The 17,962-nt window shown below is 55.0% G+C and overlaps 1 protein-coding gene across 1 annotated transcript; it reads left to right on the top strand.

Annotated features, from left to right (window-relative positions):
* The first annotated feature begins 1,657 nt into the window (after positions 1–1,657).
* LRRC73 (leucine rich repeat containing 73) lies at positions 1,658–8,542 on the top strand. Its single transcript, XM_065402103.1, has 6 exons — positions 1,658–1,929; positions 2,579–2,739; positions 3,678–3,800; positions 5,391–5,491; positions 6,238–6,421; positions 8,454–8,542. The coding sequence occupies exons 1-6, from the start codon at positions 1,658–1,660 to the stop codon at positions 8,522–8,524; spliced, it is 912 nt and encodes a 303-aa protein (XP_065258175.1). The 3' UTR covers positions 8,525–8,542.
* The last annotated feature ends 9,420 nt before the right edge of the window (positions 8,543–17,962 follow it).

Genomic DNA, 17,962 nt, shown 5'->3' with positions numbered 1-17,962 from the left:
TCTCTTTGCCTTCCCACGCTCTGCTTTAATGGCACTGCTCCAGGGCAGTGGAGGGCTGCCCTGGAGCTGCTCCAGGCCTTGGCCTCTGGGCAAATCCCCTCTCTTGCTGTCTCTCCTTCTCCATTTGTAGTTCAATCACATGACATACCCCAGCAGGGTTCGGTTCCTTTCCCTAAGCCCGAGTTGCAACCCAGGTATCCAGCCTGGAGAGGCCAGTGGCCTGAACAGGGGAGTGGGAATCCGAAGCTCCTGACCACAGGGTGCAAATTCCTCCCCCTCTCATTGTAAGGGGTGGATCCCGCCCCCAGGGGGACTAAGGGCTTCATGGGCCGAGGGGTGTGAGGTACAAGGCCTCCTGCCCTAACTATATTTGTGGGGGAGGGGATATATCCCAAAATAGAGGTGCAGCAAAGTGGCCTAAGGAAAGGGTGGGGGATGGGCGGTCCCAGGCTTTTTGCACGGGGCCAGGTACCTGCTGCCCCGCACCCAGCCAGGCAGGGGAGGAGGCGGAGGCTGCTGGTTTGTGGCAATAGGAACCAGCCAGCCCTCGCCGGGCCGGACCCACACAAAGCCGGATCCCCGCAGCGGCGCTGGCCCAGGGGGCTTGGCTGGCACCAGGCACAGGCGGCTACAGCCCCTGCCGAGCCGGTAGGAGGAGCCGGGGCTGCGAGGGAGGAGCCGCTCCGGCTCAGCAACACGGTGATCCGGAGCAAGGTGCAGAGGGAGCCGGGCCCAGCCGGGGGCCCGGCCAGCTCCGCCCCGGGAATCCCGGTGCCACGGCAGCAGAGTCCCCGCCTCCAGCAGAGCAGGTGCAGCGGGCGGAAAGAGCCGTAACGCAGAGATCCCGGGCTGGCTGCCGCCTGCCGGGGGAAGGGAGCTGGGCACCGGGGTAGGGATGATCCGCGCCCGGGGAGGTCCCGGCCCCTGATGCGGCTCTGAAGCCGGAAAACAGCGCAGTCCCCTTCCTTCCCCTTCCCCGGTCTCACGGGCCCCGCGGCTGCTTCGGCTCTGTCTCCCCGTATCATTAGCGGTCGGGCTCAGATCCCTCCGAATCCGGTGTGACCCACGCGGTGATCCGGCTCCGATCTGGATATAGACCCTCCTTCTTGGTGATCCGGCTCCGTTGCGGATTGCACACCTCTTTCCTATCCCGGGAATCGTGCTCCTTGACTCTACCCGTAACTGCGTCGAATTTTGCAGCCGCTACAAGGATTGGAGACTATCTACCTGCTTCTATTTGGATTGCCCATAGTTTCCTTGCACCGCTGGAGGTTGCACAGCAGTGCTGCACTGACCCGATTGCACATCATCAGCACCGACACAGCTCCAGATTGCACGTGAGTTACTTGCAGGAATTGGGATTGCACAGCAGCCTTTGCACAGGTCCATATTGCACATTACTTACCTGCACCAATCCGGATTGCTCAGTAGCCTTGGGCTAATCCAGACTGCACAAAATCCTTTACACTAATTAGATTTGCACAGCAGATCCCAGCATTGATTGCACCAATCCAGATTGCACCTGCACTGATCTGGATTGCACATTATTCACTTGCACCAATTCAGATTGCACATTATTCACCTGCACAGATCCAGATTGCACAGCAGCTTCTGCAGGTGTGTGTGTGTGTTTGCTCACGGCCAAAACTGGTGAAAGATGTTGCCAGGGTCTATCCAGATCTCTGGGGAGACTTTATCAAGTGCTGAGATCCGTGACATTTGCGAGAGCCTGCGGGAGAACTCGGTGCGACTGCTGTCACTCCGGGGCTGCCAGCTTTCTGACCGGGATTTCGGGCGCATTTGCCGAGGGGTAGCGGAATCTCACTCCTTGGCTCAGCTCAACCTTAACCTGGGGATTGTATCCAACATCAACCGGGTCAAGCAACTGGCAGAAGCCCTGAAGACAAACCGCTCCATCCAGTCTCTGTTGTAAGTAGGGGAGACCTTGCTGGTGCCATGGAGATGGGCCACCCCCAAGAGTGGCCATCCAGAAGTGCAGTATCCCTGCCCCCAGTGAGCACCCATGTCAGGAGATGTGCTTGCCCCCCGGCCTGTTCTGACAGGGTTGCCTCACCCCTCTGTGGCACTCTGTTGCTCTTCAGTCCTGTAAATTAATTCCTATTTGAGAAAAAATGTATTTGATTTTAAGCATCAAGTCCCCGTGCCCCATGCTGGGAGGAGGCCACCACTGCACCTCTCCCATCTGTATTCTCCTGGCCTATCTGATATCTCTCCTATGTTGGAAGGGGGCTGTCTCTGCATCCTTAATTCCCCAGACCCGTCTGTCCCATGTTGGGAGAGAGTTGTCTGCACCCCTGGAGTCCCCAGCCCAGCTTCCCGTCCTATTTCCCGTCCTGTGCTGAGAGAGGACTGTCTCTGTACCTCTACCACCTGTCACCAATCTGTTCTAAGCTCCCTCATTCAGGGACACAGCATCCCTAGGCATTTTGGAGCATTGCCCGCAGCAGGCAGTGGCATCTTCCTCCTGTTCCCTCTGTTTCTCGGTTCCCATCGGCTGAGGCAGTCCCCAGTGCCCTCAGGAAGGCACATTAATAATCCCTAGCTTTTACCCACACAGCCTCCATGGGAGCCCCCTGACAGACGCCGGCCTAGCTCTCCTCAATCCAGCACTCTCCATCCATCCCTCTCTGGTGGCTTTGGACTTGGGAGACTGCATGCTGGGTGACGAGGGCATCAACTTGATCTGTGGGCTCCTGCCTCCCGATGGAGCCAAGTCAGGTAAGCAAAAGGGTCTGTGGGGTATGCAGTGGCCAATGGAACTCCTATATGGCTCAGGCCCCTCTGCTTAGAGCTAAACGTCCTTTGCCTGTGACTTGTTAGAGGAGCAGGACATAAAGTTTCTCCCTCTGCTGAGACGTGGCACGAGGCTTCTCCTCCCAGCGTAAGTGCAGTGGAACAGTCCCTTAGTACAGGAGCCATTGCACCGGGTGAGGACTCCTTGCGTAGTTCTAAGGGGAGGGAGCCATGTCCAATGGAGCATGGCTCCTGGTACAGTGGACTGTTCCATTGGCACGATGCTAGTGGGGAATGGTGGCCAGTTTGCTGCCTCGTGATGGGAGAGTTTGAATTTAGGGGGAGGGAGGCGCAAGGCTTGGACTTCTGATTTGGTGTTAATATTTTGCATTTGTGAAGCCTGAGCTGTGATTGGTGCATTTACAATGAATGCAGATCAATGCACATTACATTCCTCCTCCCCCCCCGCCCCTCCCCATCCTGCCCCAGAACTGGGATTTACAGTAAATTCGCCCCATTGGCTCCCCTGGGAATTAACACTGAATGATCCCTGGTGGCTGTTTTATGGGGAAGGGACTAACTGTCTGCTGGCTGAATAAGTTCCTCTTTACAGGGGATGAAGTCTGAGGCCTGGGCTCTGTCTCCACCCTCTCACCCCAGCACCCTAACCAGCTATTGACCTCAGGCCTCCCCAGGTATATGCTCACAATAGACACAGCAGCCACCTCTCCTGAAACTCAAGCTTCAGTACCTGCCTGTCCTGCCTATCTCCCCCTCCCACGCTGAGACTGCTTCTTGTGAGCAAATGAAGGGGCAGCACTGCAGGTTGTAGCGCTAATCAGATAATTAACCTCTCCTCTGGAAGGTTTGGTGGCTTGTCTGGACCCTTAGGGTGTTCATTGGCTTCTCTCTCTCTTCTCCAGGCCTTAAGGAGTTAACACTGAGCGCAAACCCGGGTGTCACGGCCAAAGGTTGGGGGCGCCTGGCCATTGCAGTAGCTCACAGCTCCCAGGTGCGAGTGTTGAACCTGGACTACAACCCCCTCGGTGAGCGGCACAGGCGTGAGAGGCTCTGAACTACTAGCTTGACAGGCTTTGTGTGAGTTTGCTGCTGCTGAAGGTGCTGGTCTGGTGGCCCTGGAGACTGAATCTAGACCAGGGACATCCTGGGCACTGGCAAGGCAATGCAGGTTCCTCCACACTGTCCCTTCTGCTGGGCCTCTTCCCTGCCCTGGAGATGAGGGCTAGGGTGACCAGATATTAGGAGATTTGTCTTCTATAGGCAACTATACCTCCCACCCCCCCCACAAAAAAGTGTCCCAATATTTCACACCTGTTATGTGGTCACCCTAGTGAGGGGGGAGTTCATTCTTCATAGCCCATTCAGTTCTCTGCTTGAAACTGGGGGCCAGTTAGTTCCACTTGTGCTGATAGTTTGTGTGATGAGGACACGTGTCCTGCCAGGAAATGCATCAAACATGCTTCACAGAGGAGATAGCAGCTGCAAGCAACCTAGAGAGGAAAGACTGTGTCCTGCACCTCCATCCCCCGGGGACTCTGGACTCCCCTTGTCCCACAGCTGTGTTTGCCTGTGTCAGGCCTCAGCTCAGGCGGTGACCTTCCTCTGTTCCCTCCCATTCCCAATCCCTTAGGCCTGAGCAATTGGCCTGCCAGATGGAAAATGCCCCCCTCCCCCCTTTCCTCCAGCTCCTTCCCCGGATAATAGCATGGAGAAGAGCCTGGCAATGGTTGCCATGGAAACCAACTCTCCTTCTCCAGCTTGTGTTGCTGGAGCAGGATTAGCAGCTGGTGAGGCAGAGACCAGGCCATGTGGCTCTCCTACCTCACCCTGCCCCAGGAAACTAGGCCAAGCATCTCTCTCTCCCCCCCTGCCCCATCCCCCCACCTCCACCCAACCCCAGCAGAGACCCTGGCTGGCTGGGTGCTTCTACTCTGTGTTAAGAGTTCCTAACATGGTAGCTGATGGAGCCCCACCTGTGACTGTCCCCTGCCTCCTTCCTGGGGATTTTCAGGAGAGTGCTTCACAGGCACTGGCTGCCAGTGGGGCCAGCCCCAAAAGAGCCGTTCCCCTACAAGGGGTGACAGCATGTCTGCTGGCTAGGACAGTAGACTCCTGGGTTCTATTCCTGACTCTGAGAGGGAGTGGGAGCTAGTGGTCAGAGCAGAAGGGCTGGGAGCCAGGACTCCTGAGATCTATTTCTGGCTCTACTACTGACTTCCTCTCTGACCCTGCGGCCAGTCACTTCCCCTCTCTGTGCCTGAGTTTCCCAACTGGTGATGACGGGAGGCTCTGAGATCCTTGGGTAGGTGGATGGAAGGTGCTGTGTATGAACAAAGTCTTCTTGTAAGAGAAACAGTTTCACTATGTTCCTTCAAGTTCTCCTTGTTCACTCCCAGAACAGCCAGTCACAGCCCACAACTAACAATCCACCCCCCACAACTTGTCTCTTTTCACAACCAACAACCCTTCACTTCCTCCTCCAAAGTGTTCTTGGCACATAGGGATTAGCTGGTAGCATTGGGACGGGGTAGTCCCATGATCTGCCTGGCCCAGTGGATGCATGGTCAGTGTGAAGCCAGACTCTGCTGACATCCCCTGGCTTTCTTCTCCTCCAGGTGACCAGGTAGCAGGGATGCTGGCTGTTGCTGTGGCCTCCAGTCGCACCCTGGAGGTTCTGGACTTGGAAGGAACAGGACTTACCAACCATTCGGCCCAGGTAAGGAGTGTCTGGTGCTGATATAGCATCATCTGCATCTCAGGGACACAGGTGTCAACAAACAGTGGAGTCCCCAACCCTGAGATGTACCTCCTTCCCTCCCCCCCATCAATGGATCCTCTTCTCAGAACAGTATCTGCACCTAGAAGTACTGTTACTATCTGTTCCTTTCCCTGACCCATGGCTCTCAGCCCTTAGAGGTCCTGCTCAGCCCTAGCCACTGGAGGGTGAGAGAGCAGATTTTTTGCATCTCTGGTTCTCTGGAAAAGTGAAGGAGAAGGTTTGGTTTCAGGAACAAGGTTTGTGAATAAGTCTTGGAGTTTAGGCTTAGAGTGGGTAGGATTTGAGATTAGGGGGTTATAGATAATTATCTGCTTTTGCAGTCTGTTCTCTGAGAAGCTCAGCTCATGGTACTGAGATTTCCCATTTTCTCTGTCTCGTCTGACTCAGGCTTACAGGGGACACAGCTGGAGGTGGCAGGGGACATTTGCAGGTAGGAGAGAGCAGGAGTAGTTTCCTCCTTGGGTACAGCCAGGAAGTCCTGGCAATGGTCTCAGGTGGAGAGTTCTTGGTGTCCCTAAAAGCTGGTGTGGGGGGCTCAGAGCCAGTGGAGGGCAGAGAGAAGAAAAGAGGACAGGGGTTGGGGCGGATGAAGAGAGTACAAAGCAGCTCTGAACCCCTTTCCCGTCAATCTGACTTCTGTCTGTGCTGCCTCTCTACCCGCTTCTGGCTCTCGTTCTGCTCAGACCTTGCTGGACATGGTGGAGAATTACCCAACAGCCCTGCGGACGCTGATCCTGGCAGAGAACAGCATCAGTCCTGAGCTGCAGCAGCAGATCTCGGACCTGCTCTCCGAGGGTGAGGAAGAGGAGGAGAATGAGGCTCATGAAGTCACGGCCAGGGAGAAGAACCCCTGGATCTGCCAGAGCAGTAAGACCTCTGGGACCCCAGAGAGGTGGAGATGAGGCTGGACTGGGGAGGCTGGCAGGAATGAGGGTTCCGTGATGTTTTCTGCTGGGATGAGCATGTCACTGTGGGGTTGGTAAATGGACAAGGTCCCACCTCATTGTGGGCTGGAATACAAACTGACTTCAAGTCTCATCAACCAGTTAAGTAGATTTGGGCTGGGTCAGTACTTCTATAGGAAGCCTCCCAGGACAATCCGGCTTCTGCAAGAAGCGGAGGTGGGGCTTAGTGGGCTCTTTCCAGTACCAGTGCCCCGGCATGATGCTGCAGGAATTAACATCTTTCAGCAGAGAAGTAAAATCAGAGTCATGAATATTAAAGCTCTCATGGGTCTTTTCATAAAACTTGGGGAGTTGGCCCTGGTGTCTCAGCTAAATTCCAGCTCATGTCATTCCAGGCTGCTTCCCTAAATTCCCCTCCGATTTGAATGGGGTAAACCTTGTGAGGGTTACCAGCACTATATTCTATCTGCAGTGGCTGTATTTGAAGGAAAGGGATATTGTAGCAATTCCAGTGAGCTATTGTATACCAATGTTTGATAGGAATCCAGCAGAACTAACAGGGATAAAGGCAAAAAGGAGATCTACCCAGATCCTGCTCATTGTTTAACCCAAGCTCCCCAGTTGTCCCATCAAAATAGGAACTAGTATAGCTGCTCCTAAAGCACCGAACAAATCCAGACTCCAATGCCATAGCACCACAAAAACTTGGAACTAGTACCTGGATCCGGCCAATTTTTGGCCAATGCTCACCCCTGCCCACTCCCAATTCCAGTGTCTAAATAGAGAACAAGTATAGCTGCTCATAATGCACCAAAAACATCTGGACCCTGACACATCTCGGTGCAGCAGTGCCCCAAAACCTGTCTCCAACACCCAGATTCTGTGAGATCCAATCAATATTTCGATCTAGTCCCCCAAATTTCATTGTCCAAATAGAGACCAACACAGCTGCTCTAGTCCAAAAACATCTGGACCCCAATGCTTCCTCGTGCAAGAACCTGACTCCAGCATTTGGGAAGAAGGATGGGGTGGTCTGCTATTAAATAGCCTTCTCAACAGAAACACATATGTGTTCAGCTCCATACACACCATCCTCAAGGTGCTCAGCTGAGTTTGGGGAAGAATTCCTTTGGCAACAGTGGCTGGTTCTTTGTGCAGTCACGTACTGGCCAGAGCCATCAGGAGCAGTGGGGAGGGTGAGGTAACGGTATGTCCTATCTGCTTTCCGGCTTCACCTTCCTCTTTAAAACTGACCAGGGAAGTTACATGTCAACCCTCCATTCAGACAGTGTGAAGAGTGGGAATTTCCAGGTATCAGCTGGGAAACAAAGTGCCAAGTGCTGGTGGTCACATGGCCCCTTGGTTCCCATAAGTATTAGGGGCAGATCTGCTGCTTACTCCTGTAAACCCTGCAGCGCCAGCACAGCTAAAGGGCGGCGAGCTTGATTCTGTTCTTGTGGATTGGCAACAGAAAGGGTTGCGAAGTTCAAGCCAGTTATACCTGTACAGCCTCTCTGAGAGCACAGGAGTTGTGATTGAGGGCAGACTTTGCAGGCAGTGAGATTGCACAGGTGTCACTGAAGGGCCAATTTGGCCAGCAGAACCCATAGTGCTCATGATGATGGACAGACTCTCAGATCCCAGGGGGAGTTTTCAGGGCTGGCTTTTCCTTTGTAACCTGAGCACACGGCGTCCCTGGGAGACAATACATCTGGATCCCCGCAGTGGCATTGGGGCAGTCACTTTAAGGTCCCCCAGACAGCATTAACTCTGCCATGTTGCACAGAGAGTGTGCATCTGGTCACCTCTCCGTCTCAAAATCCTCTCTGGCTTCTGGCTCCTTCCATGTTAGCCAAGCTCCTCCTTAGCCCTCATTTGCTCTGCATCTCTCATGTCCTTTGTCCCCTCTCACTCTCGACTCTGTGCCTGGTGTCCAGACCTGTGTTCTTCTCCAGCTCAAATGTCTAACATTCTCTCTCCCATCTGCTCCACAGATCCCAGCTCCCAGATGGTCTTGGTGACGTCAGGTCTGGGCGAGAGCCTCTTAGCAGAAACAGAGATGTGACTAGGATACTCCTGCAGCGTCTACTAAGAAAAGCAATGTTTGCCTGTATGGGTGGGCCATGTGCAATGCGTGCATGGAGTGTGTGTGTGTGTGTTCACACCACACATGCTGGGTGAATGTCTGTGCTGTATGTGTGCATACCCTGCTGTGCCCATGCCCACGTGCCTCCAGGAGGCCTGCCCCAATTATGCGCTCACATCCTTCAAGTCCCATCCATACCACCTTTGGGTTCTGAGTTTTGGATCCTGGCCTGAGTGAATCTACATGAGTGTCTGTGTCACATGCTCTGTCAGCTGCTTGTGCTTATCCACTCACTGCATGTTTAGATCACACAGCCTCCCCCTCCTAGCTGTACATTCCTGACCCACGTGCTGAAGGTTGTATTTATTCAGAGGTATATATTTGTGTATAACAGATGTTCTTTCTATTGCTTGTACCGGTGTCTTGAAGAGAGTTTTATAAAGGTCACAGACGTGGCACAGCTCATGGCTGCAAGAGGCTCTGTCATTCCTGCTTCCACTGACAGGGAAGGGCGTTGAATGGGCTGGAGAGGTTGATTGAGCGGGTGAGCCCGTATGTCCTGGAGCAGGTGCTGGGCAGGGTGTGTGAGCAAAGACCACATGGCCAGACTCTACTGCTCTGTCTCCACTTCCCCGTGACCCAGCGCTGGCTATCAGGCTGGATGGGCTGAGAAGTTCTTGGTTCTGTCCTTGTGGGAGAGAGCCAGATCCAGTACATGTATATAGGAGATGCTAGAAGGCCTGTATGTACCATGGCTCTCTGCTGTTCCATGAGAGCAGAGCCCTGAAATCTCGCTCATTGCTGGTACCTTTGAAGCATTTGCTCCCACGAGGCATCAAAGCTGAGCCAGATTCTGTATAGTCCCATCTCCCTGAAGGGAATTACAGTGAGAAAGGGCCAAAGCCCTTGCAGTAACAGGGGCCTGTCCCTCTAATCCTGGAGCTCTTCTAACGCTAGCTCTTCTGTCAACAGCTGCAGAGCCGGGCAGAATTTGCAGGGGAGCTGGCCAGTGAAAACCTAGGTGCTGCAGGCAGAGGGGAGGGGGACTCAGGCAGGGGTGCGCTGCCCTTTTCACTCAATGCTGACTCTAATGCCTCTGGAAAGTGCAGAGGGACGCAGTTACAGGGTGCGACAAGGGGATTCAGGCAGAGGTGCTCCTTGGGCCACATCCGCACCAATACTCCAGGGCAGTGCCAAGGGACGATGTGCTGTAGAAGCCGCTGTATCTCAGGTGAGCCTTAAACCCAAGGGTCTGCTCCTTGTCCTGGAGCAGTTTATGTAAGAGGGTCAAATTCCAGCTTGTGCGAGTCCAGCCTGCCTTCCTGAATCTGCCCTGGGAGACGGCTTGTCCTGCCCTCCCGTGGTGCGTTCCCACGTGCTGTTAGCCCGGGCTGGCAGCTTTGCGTCAGTGAGTTTGTAAAAGCAGCAAAGAGTCCTGTGGCACCTTATAGACTAACAGATGTATTGGAGCATAAGCTTTTGTGGGTGAATACCCACTTCGTCGGATGCACAGGACTCTTTGCTGCTGTTACAGATCCAGACTAACACGGCTACCCCTCTGATACTTGAGTTTGCAAAGTGCTTTGGGATGGCTGGGGCACGGGAGCGGTTTAAGAGGTTTTATTCCATAATAATAAAACCCAGCAGGGCAGAGCCCCATCGCATCTGAGCTCAACCTAGCACCTCCCGCACGGCCACTAGAGAACTAGGCAGAGTGGTTAGCTGGAAAGGCTCAGATTGGAGCTGGCTTCAAACCCTGGTAGAACAATGAACCTGCAACTGGCTGTGGCATGGAGAGCTCACCCTTTCCCCGCTCCAGCCCTCAGCACACGGGAGTGAGCACACCACAAAAGCTAGGAGAGCCACGAGGAGGCAGCAGTGCTCCAAAGTGCCTGACTGGCTTGGCTGGGTGCCAGCTCAGCTCCCAGCCTGCTGGGCCTGTGGTGGTGACGTCTGCCTGCTGGAGGGCACTCAGCTCTGGCCCTGCAGCACTGGAGGAAGGCTTTGGGGGAGGGATGGGGAGGAGGGCCAAGCAGCTCCGTGAGTTGTGGGACATAGGGACCCATTCCTATGTGGTGGGATCCTGTCAGAGGCCCAGACTGGGCAAGCCGGTGCTGGGAAGAGCCCCACTGCGCACCTGGTAGGAAAGGCCGCACTATGGCAGCATCAGCTCATTAGCGTTCTCCCAGCTCTGCTTTCTCTTCACTGCCATGCGGCTGCGTTTTTATACACACCCAGACTGATCCAGGCCCTGGGTCAGAGCCACCTTCCTAGGCTCCCACAGCACGCTAGCAGCACCACAGCAGTCTGGGTCTTCTACATGGCCACACGTTTACCACTTGTCACACCCCAGCCTCTTCACTGCACTGGACAGTGATGCTCTCGCCCTTCCTTAGAGGTTGAGGTTCTCCTGTATGCAGCACAGCGAAGCAACTGGGGCCCACCATTCTGCAACACCCCCCCCCCTCCCCATCACTCTCCCCCTACTCCTGAGATCTACCGTTCAGCTGGAGATAAGGAAGAGGTCACCCCAGTAAATTGTCCAGGACAGACTGGGCCAGTGGGTTGGGTGTTGAGGGAACCCAAGCACCTTGTAACGGTATTCGGGGTCCTAAAGCTGCAGAGCAGTGCCTAGTTGGGGTCAGTGGGAGTTAGCTGCTTTGGAAAATGCCACTCACAACATCTTTAGCACCTTTGAACCTTAGCCTTCCTGTGCCTCAGTTCCCCGTGTGTGACACAGGGCTACGATCAGTGCCCTACCTCAGCGGTGTGGGAGGATCAATACAGCAAGGACTGTGAGGTGCTCAGAATACTATGGTAATGGGAGGGGGGCATCGAAATACCTCAGATAAATAGAATAATGGGGCCCCAGCAAAAACCCACACACAGCTGACAAAGGGAGGCTCAGGGCAGCCCTGGAGAAGCGGGAAGGGTGTGAGCATCAGCAACTATCTTTCTCAGGAGGGAGCTGGGGGAAAACAGGGCTTTCTACAAGGAGGGGATAGGGATTATAACCAGAGGCAGGCTCCATGAAGGAGCCAGTGGAGCCAGGGAAGCAGAGAGCTGGCAGTGGCTCACAGTAGCTGACTGTGCTTGGCTCCTCACTACTGAAGCTTTGGCTGTGATGTGCCCATTTCCCATCTAGAGCCCCCCGCTGCTGCTATGTGATGAGGATGCGCCTGTTGATTGCAGATCAGCGTGCACTCCTCCCCACTCACTGGGGGAGAGGGAGGGAAGCTGCTGAGCGCCTAGGCAGCAGCTTAGAATATTTCCCTCACTGCCCAGGCAAAGAGCATTGCATGAAGTGGCAAGCAGCATCACTGCAGAGGGGGCAGGTTTCTGAGAGGGAGGGTGGCTAGGAGAGGCAGGATTTGCACAGTAGCGAATGCAATGTGCACCTAGTCCCCACTGCAGCCAAACAAGCTGAACTAGCCAGTGGCAGAGCAGCAGCAGGAGCACAGATGCCTAGGTTCTATCCACACTCGGAGAAAGGATGGGATTATTGTATGATTTGTGTTCTCCTCCCTGGGGGAAGGCTGCCACAGCTCCTCCAGGAACTAACAGAAGTTGGTGGGGATTCAGGCAAATCAGGCAGGTTGTAACCCCCCCAGAGAGGTATCACCTGCTGCAGAGGCTCACAAATACTAGTTAAAACTGGAGTCTCCACATACCCGACAAAGAAGGACTTTTGGATAAATAGCTTGAATTTACACTGACTCAGGATCTTCTTCCTGATCCAGCAAAGGGACAGGCCCTTTGGTCCAAGAGGGGCCCCCAACCCTTGTGGAAGGGCTGACACCGATCAGAGAGTCAGGGTGAGTGCTCATACGCTTTTTAGCATGTGTGTAGGTTTTTATTTTTTTAATGTTTTCTCTGTAATGCTTTCACCTTAAGAACGTGCTTTCTTACCAAGAGCTGTTTGGTAACGCACAACTGCTGGCTAGTACACTGTTCATAGCCTCTGGAGAGACAGCAAACTGCAGACACTGGCCTTCGAGGCAGCCTGGCTTGCTGGGGATATCACAGTGCAGGCAGGGAACTGCACAGCCTGGGACAAACCCCAGTCAGGAAGGCAAGACACACGGGTCTCCACCTGAGAGAGGTGATGGCTGAGAAGCCGGGAGCCTAGAGGGGGGGGGTCCCTTAGATGACCACAGACTTAAATTCCATAATATCTGCAAAGCTCCTCCTGTGGAAGGTGCAAGAGATGGGCTTCACTCCCTCTCACGTTAGACAGGGCCCACATGCTTCTGTTCCTCTTCCCCCCTCAGTACTAAACCCACAGTAAGAGTCTCCCCCAATTTCCCCCACAGGGGCAGGACTGGCAGTTGTAAGTCATCCACCTCCAGGCTAGGCCCAGGGGCAGTGCCTTGACAAGGCAGCTCCATTGCCCAAAGACTAAACCCCAGCTCTGCATCTCACATCTCCCAGGCTGTGAGGGAGGGGGCTGGGTCCCTTGTTAGAACCCTGCTGGGGAGGCAGGGCTGTGGGGGACTTGGCCCGGAGCATGCACCCTGTGGAGAAGGCTCCAGCCAGTGCCTGCCCAGCAGGATACACACAGTGGGCCAAGTGCCCCTTGCACCTTGTTGGAGCCAGGCAGGGGGGAGATTGTGTTTCAGGGCTAGAATTAGGCTGGAGGATTAAAGGGCAGCAGGAGCAGCTGCTCCCAGGAGCACACAATGAAATAAATAATTATAGGGACAAAGGGAGCAGGAACCACAACTAAAAAGGGGGGAAAGGAGGAGAGCCCATCAGGGAAGCAGCACTGGATCAGCTCAAGCTACCACATGGAGAGGCAGGCAAACACAAGTCTTCCTCTGCTTGGCCGTCAGGTCTTGGCCAGGGAGCTCCTAAGGTACTCAGAGTGAACCTCACTGTGTGAGCTCAGCGGCCCCTTTATCCCTCAGACTTGAACAGCCTTTTCCTGTGGGGTTCACAGCATCACCAGCACCAAATATTCAAAAACAACAAGTCAGGCCCCCCCAAAGTTATGGGACTGGCATAAAAATCAATAATAATAAAATTTAAATAGTGTGTTCTTTCTCTTTGCCGTTTGCTTTCTGAGCCTTTAGGTGCCCGTGGGTCATATTTGCCAGATTTTCTCCACAACCACAGCGTTAGAAAGACACCTCTTTTAAATGAAAGCTGCCAGTCTCACCTAATCACATGGCTCCAGGAGTTGGGGCTTTAAGAAAAATGACCAAGCAGCAGAGTTGGCAACAGAGTTTGGCGCATGTGGGATAGTTAGAAAAGGTGCCAGACTGAGCCCTGGAATTACAGCACAGGTACAACCAGCCCCAACAAGGTCCAGAGGTGTTCAGTGCCGCTTTCTCCCATGAGCCCTACGCCTCTCTCCTGAGTCTCGGGGACTCAGTGCAAGGAAGGTTTTGGTTGAATGATGCTGGCCTTTGAGGCAAGAGCATCTACATTTTCAAAATATGAAACCACAACACTTTAAGCAGCTAGTTTAGGTTCACAAAATAGTCATGCAAAAGGCAAAAGTACCCTTTAAAAAAAAGTGGGCTCCTGTTGATACTGCCAGCTTCTAAGTCAATGACACGCAAACATTGCTGGGAGTGAGAATTCTTCCAGAAACTTAATGAGCCTGAACACCTGGCGACATTCACTATGAGTAATGGAGCAGCTCCCATGGCATCTGTGCTCATCTGACTTCTCTTCAGTCCAACACTGTTCACCACTCTAAACTCTCCTGCCCCGTCCCTGTTGAGCACCGAGTAGATGCTCTGTGCAATGAGACATCTTGAACAAACATTGTGTAATTAAAGCGCAGACATGTACTGAATAGTGAAAGGAAGAACCAGGACATCATCTGAAAAGACAGGCCATATGCTCAATTTATCCCTGACGAGCCAGCAGATGGCACACAGGACCCTGCACACCTCTGGGACAGCAGCTTGCCATAAGGGGGCCCCCGGCCACCAGGATTTACCTGCTCTTGGCTCCCACCCAGCACCCCACAGCCACAGCTTATTTTTAAAATAGTTTATTTCTGGTTTTAAAATATACATCAGTTTGAAAATCTCAGAAAAAACATGTTAGTTGCAGATGAACAGGCTGGAGTTGGGACACTGAAAAGTGGGGGCCCCCATGAGCCAGTATTGCCAGACACAAGAAGGAGGGCAAAGGCCTGATGCCCCATGGACGCAGCCTCAGAGCAGATTGCTCCTTCTCTCCTGGCTGCCCAACATTCCCCTCACCATTTCTCTTGTGGGCTCTGCTGCTGCCTGGTCACACTCCAAAGGAAATGGCTCCTCAGGGCCTGGACGGGGCCTATGGGCATTCCCTTGCCTTTGCTTCTAGCCTGATGTGATGAAAGGCAAAAGGGAGATTAGCTTTTGCCTTACAGGGACCAGCACACCAACTGCTTCTACAATCAGGTGGTTTTCATTTTGGTCTGAACTGCTCAGGACAGCCAATTGCAGGGCAACCAGGGACCTTTGGGTTGAGCCAGGAGGGGAAGCACCTCTCGCGGAGAGATGGAGGTGATCAGACCCACCTATATTAACCAGCTCAAGGACCAGACACAGCCCAGGCCAGCCTCATGCTCCCAGCAGCTTGCAGCTCAAGACATACAAGTGAGGCCACCACGCAGCCCAGGAGGCTTGTAGTCAAGCTGTGCTGACAAGGTACAGGAGCCCAATCAACAGGAGAGGCCCTGTGGCTGGGGCATGAAGATGGGGTGGGAGGAAGCAGCAGCTTGGACCTCAGCACTGCAACGAGGCTACAGGAGAGAGAGGAGCTGGGCTGGGCAGAGCTCCCTCCCCCCCAGCCCCCGCACACACACAGAGGATTAGTACCTTGCAGGTTGAGGAGAGGCTCCCACCATTAGCACCAATTTGTTAGGGCAGCTGTGCTGAAATACTGAGTCCCGCCTCAGCTCCAAGCTGAGCTGAGTGGCCAGGAACAAGGCAAGTGCACAGGCAGCCGCTGTGACCAGATTGCCCAAACCTATCCACACAGGAAGCAGCCACGGGCTGGGCCAAGGCACAAGGAGAGGGAACAGCTCCTTTCACACAGGGCCATCCCTAGCCATTTGGGTGCCCTACGCAGCCTCCCCGCCCCCGCAGGGGGGCTGTGTGGGGCCCCAGGACTCCCCCCCCCAGGGTTTGGGAGGCAGGAGCTGAGGGGGGGCACTTTTGGGGGCCCCACAGGCCCAGAGTGGCCCGGGGGATTAGCGGGGGGCTGGGAGCAGCCCGCTCCGCTTCCCCTGCCCCGGCCCTGTCGCTTGGGGGAAGGGATCCCCCACTCACCGGCAGCAGCGGGAAGCGGAGCAGCCCAGCCCCATCCTGCTCTACTCTGCCAGCTCCCCACCACCGGTGAGTCCGGGGGGGGGGGGGGGGGAAGAGAAGAAGAGAACCTTTCCCTAACTCCCCACACACACACCCCAGCAACACGGCTGGGGCCGGGGAAAGGGAAGCGGAGCGCACTGGGGCCGCATCACTCCGCTTCCCGCCACCGGTGAATGTGGGGGGCAATCCTTTCCCCAACCTCCCCGCACTCACTGGCGGCAGGAAGCGGAGCAATGCAGCTGGGAGCTGACGGAGTAGAGCGGGCTGGGGCCAGGTTGCTCCGCTTCCCGTCACTGCAGGTGAGTGCAAGGTCGCTGGGGGAAGAGGTGGAATGGGGCTGGGCCGGGGCGGAGCGGGGGGGGGAGGGTAAGAGGTGGGGCGGAGGGAGTTGTCCGGGGCCATACTCCCCTAGGGACGGCCCCGCCCCTTGCAGTGGGCGCAGCCCATGGGGGGGCCGGCCGGGGGTAGGGCTGGTCGCCAGGGCTGGTGCTGCCACGCGTTTGCAGCACGCAGCTGCCTAGGGCACCATGAAATTTGAGGCAATTTAGTGCCCCAAATTTCATGGTGCCCTACGCAGCTGCATATGCCTAAGGACAGCCCTGCTTTCACATGCCCTGCAGCCTCCAGGCTGGAGCTGAGAGCAAAGCTTTGGCCCTGGCTGCCACCAGCCACAAATGGAGGGGCTTAGGGAGGGACACTGTCCCAGGGCAGCATCTCTTGCTGGGAGTTTGAATGGGAGCTTCCTTCCTGCAGAGAGAGGCTGCACCCTCCATACATAGCGAAGCACAGAGCAGCAGCTCGCTCTCACTGAAGGAGGACACTACAGCTCTAGCTTAACACACCACAGCCAAGGGAAGGGGTCCCCCGGCCCAAGGGAGCAGCATAGGGACCATGCCAGTGTGCTGGGTTACACCTTCAGGGTGGAGAAGTAAAAATCCAGATAGGCAAGGGCAGGTTAGGAAACTCATAACTAGATACTGGGGCTCTATCTCCCAAATAAAATATCTACACTCCTGACTTCTCCCCTTCCCCGCCCCAGGGACACTGAGCACATAAACACTGAAAAGGAAAATCGTACCAACACTGAACACAAGGAAAATCAAACACACAACTCCAGCCCCACCAGTGGAGAGGCCTTGGAAGGGCACCAGAGCCAGCCTGGGACCCAGCCAGAGGAAGGGGTGCACATGCACAGGGGCCTCCCCAAAGGGCCACTGCTGAGCCATGAGGTACCATGTCTGCACACAGCAGCGATAAGCCCTGCTCCTCAGGAGGTCTCCCTCTCTCCCCAGAGCCCTTGCTGGGGCCCTGCCCAGAGGCAGCTTGCTATGATCTTTCATGTATTGCTCTCCTGGGGTAAAATCCTGCCCTGGAGTCCATATGGCTCTGCTGGAGTAGAAAGGCCAGGATGGGAAGGGGGAGCCGGTGGCTCCTAGGGCAGGACCTCACCCCAGACCTCTGGGCAGACAATGGATTGTCTGTCAGCTGCTTTGTTCATTTATGCAGGAAGAGAAAAACAAAACATTTTAAAAGCAAAGGCCTGGAAAGAAGAAAAATGAGAGGAAGACCCGGGAGCAGAGAATCAGCACCAGTCAAACACGAGCCAGGCCAGTGCAACAGCACCCAGAGATGGGGAGAGACAAACACAATCCAACCCCCAGCACAGAAACCACTGCCATGGGAACTCTGCAGGCCAGCCTCGCTGAGCAACTGCCGGGGGCAGCTCTGGCCCAGTCCCACGGCAGAGGGAACTGGGGCTCTCCCAGGGCATTGCCTCTGCATGAGCCACGTGTTGGGCCAGGCCCATGAGCTAAGCAGCAGGGATCTGCAGAGGAAGCTTTAAGGGAGAGCCAGCCACGACTGCCAGCTGGTTTCCACAGAGATCAACATGGCAGCAGGGGGGGACAAAAAATAGCAAAACAACCGTCCCCAACTCAATGCTCCTGACCCACAGCAGGGGGCCAGGCGGCAAGGAGCACCCACCCCCCAAGGCAGCCCTCATGCCCCACTCAGCCTGCAGGGCTTCACGGGGGTCAGACAAGACCAGGGCAAAGAGTTTCTACTTGTTGGTACAAGTTGAAAGATAGGAACAGAGCAGCCATGGGCA

The sequence above is a fragment of the Emys orbicularis genome, chromosome 3 (genome assembly GCF_028017835.1).
Source record: "Emys orbicularis isolate rEmyOrb1 chromosome 3, rEmyOrb1.hap1, whole genome shotgun sequence".
Lineage (NCBI taxonomy): Eukaryota > Metazoa > Chordata > Testudines > Emydidae > Emys > Emys orbicularis.
This window is presented reverse-complemented; position numbering and strand designations above follow the sequence as displayed.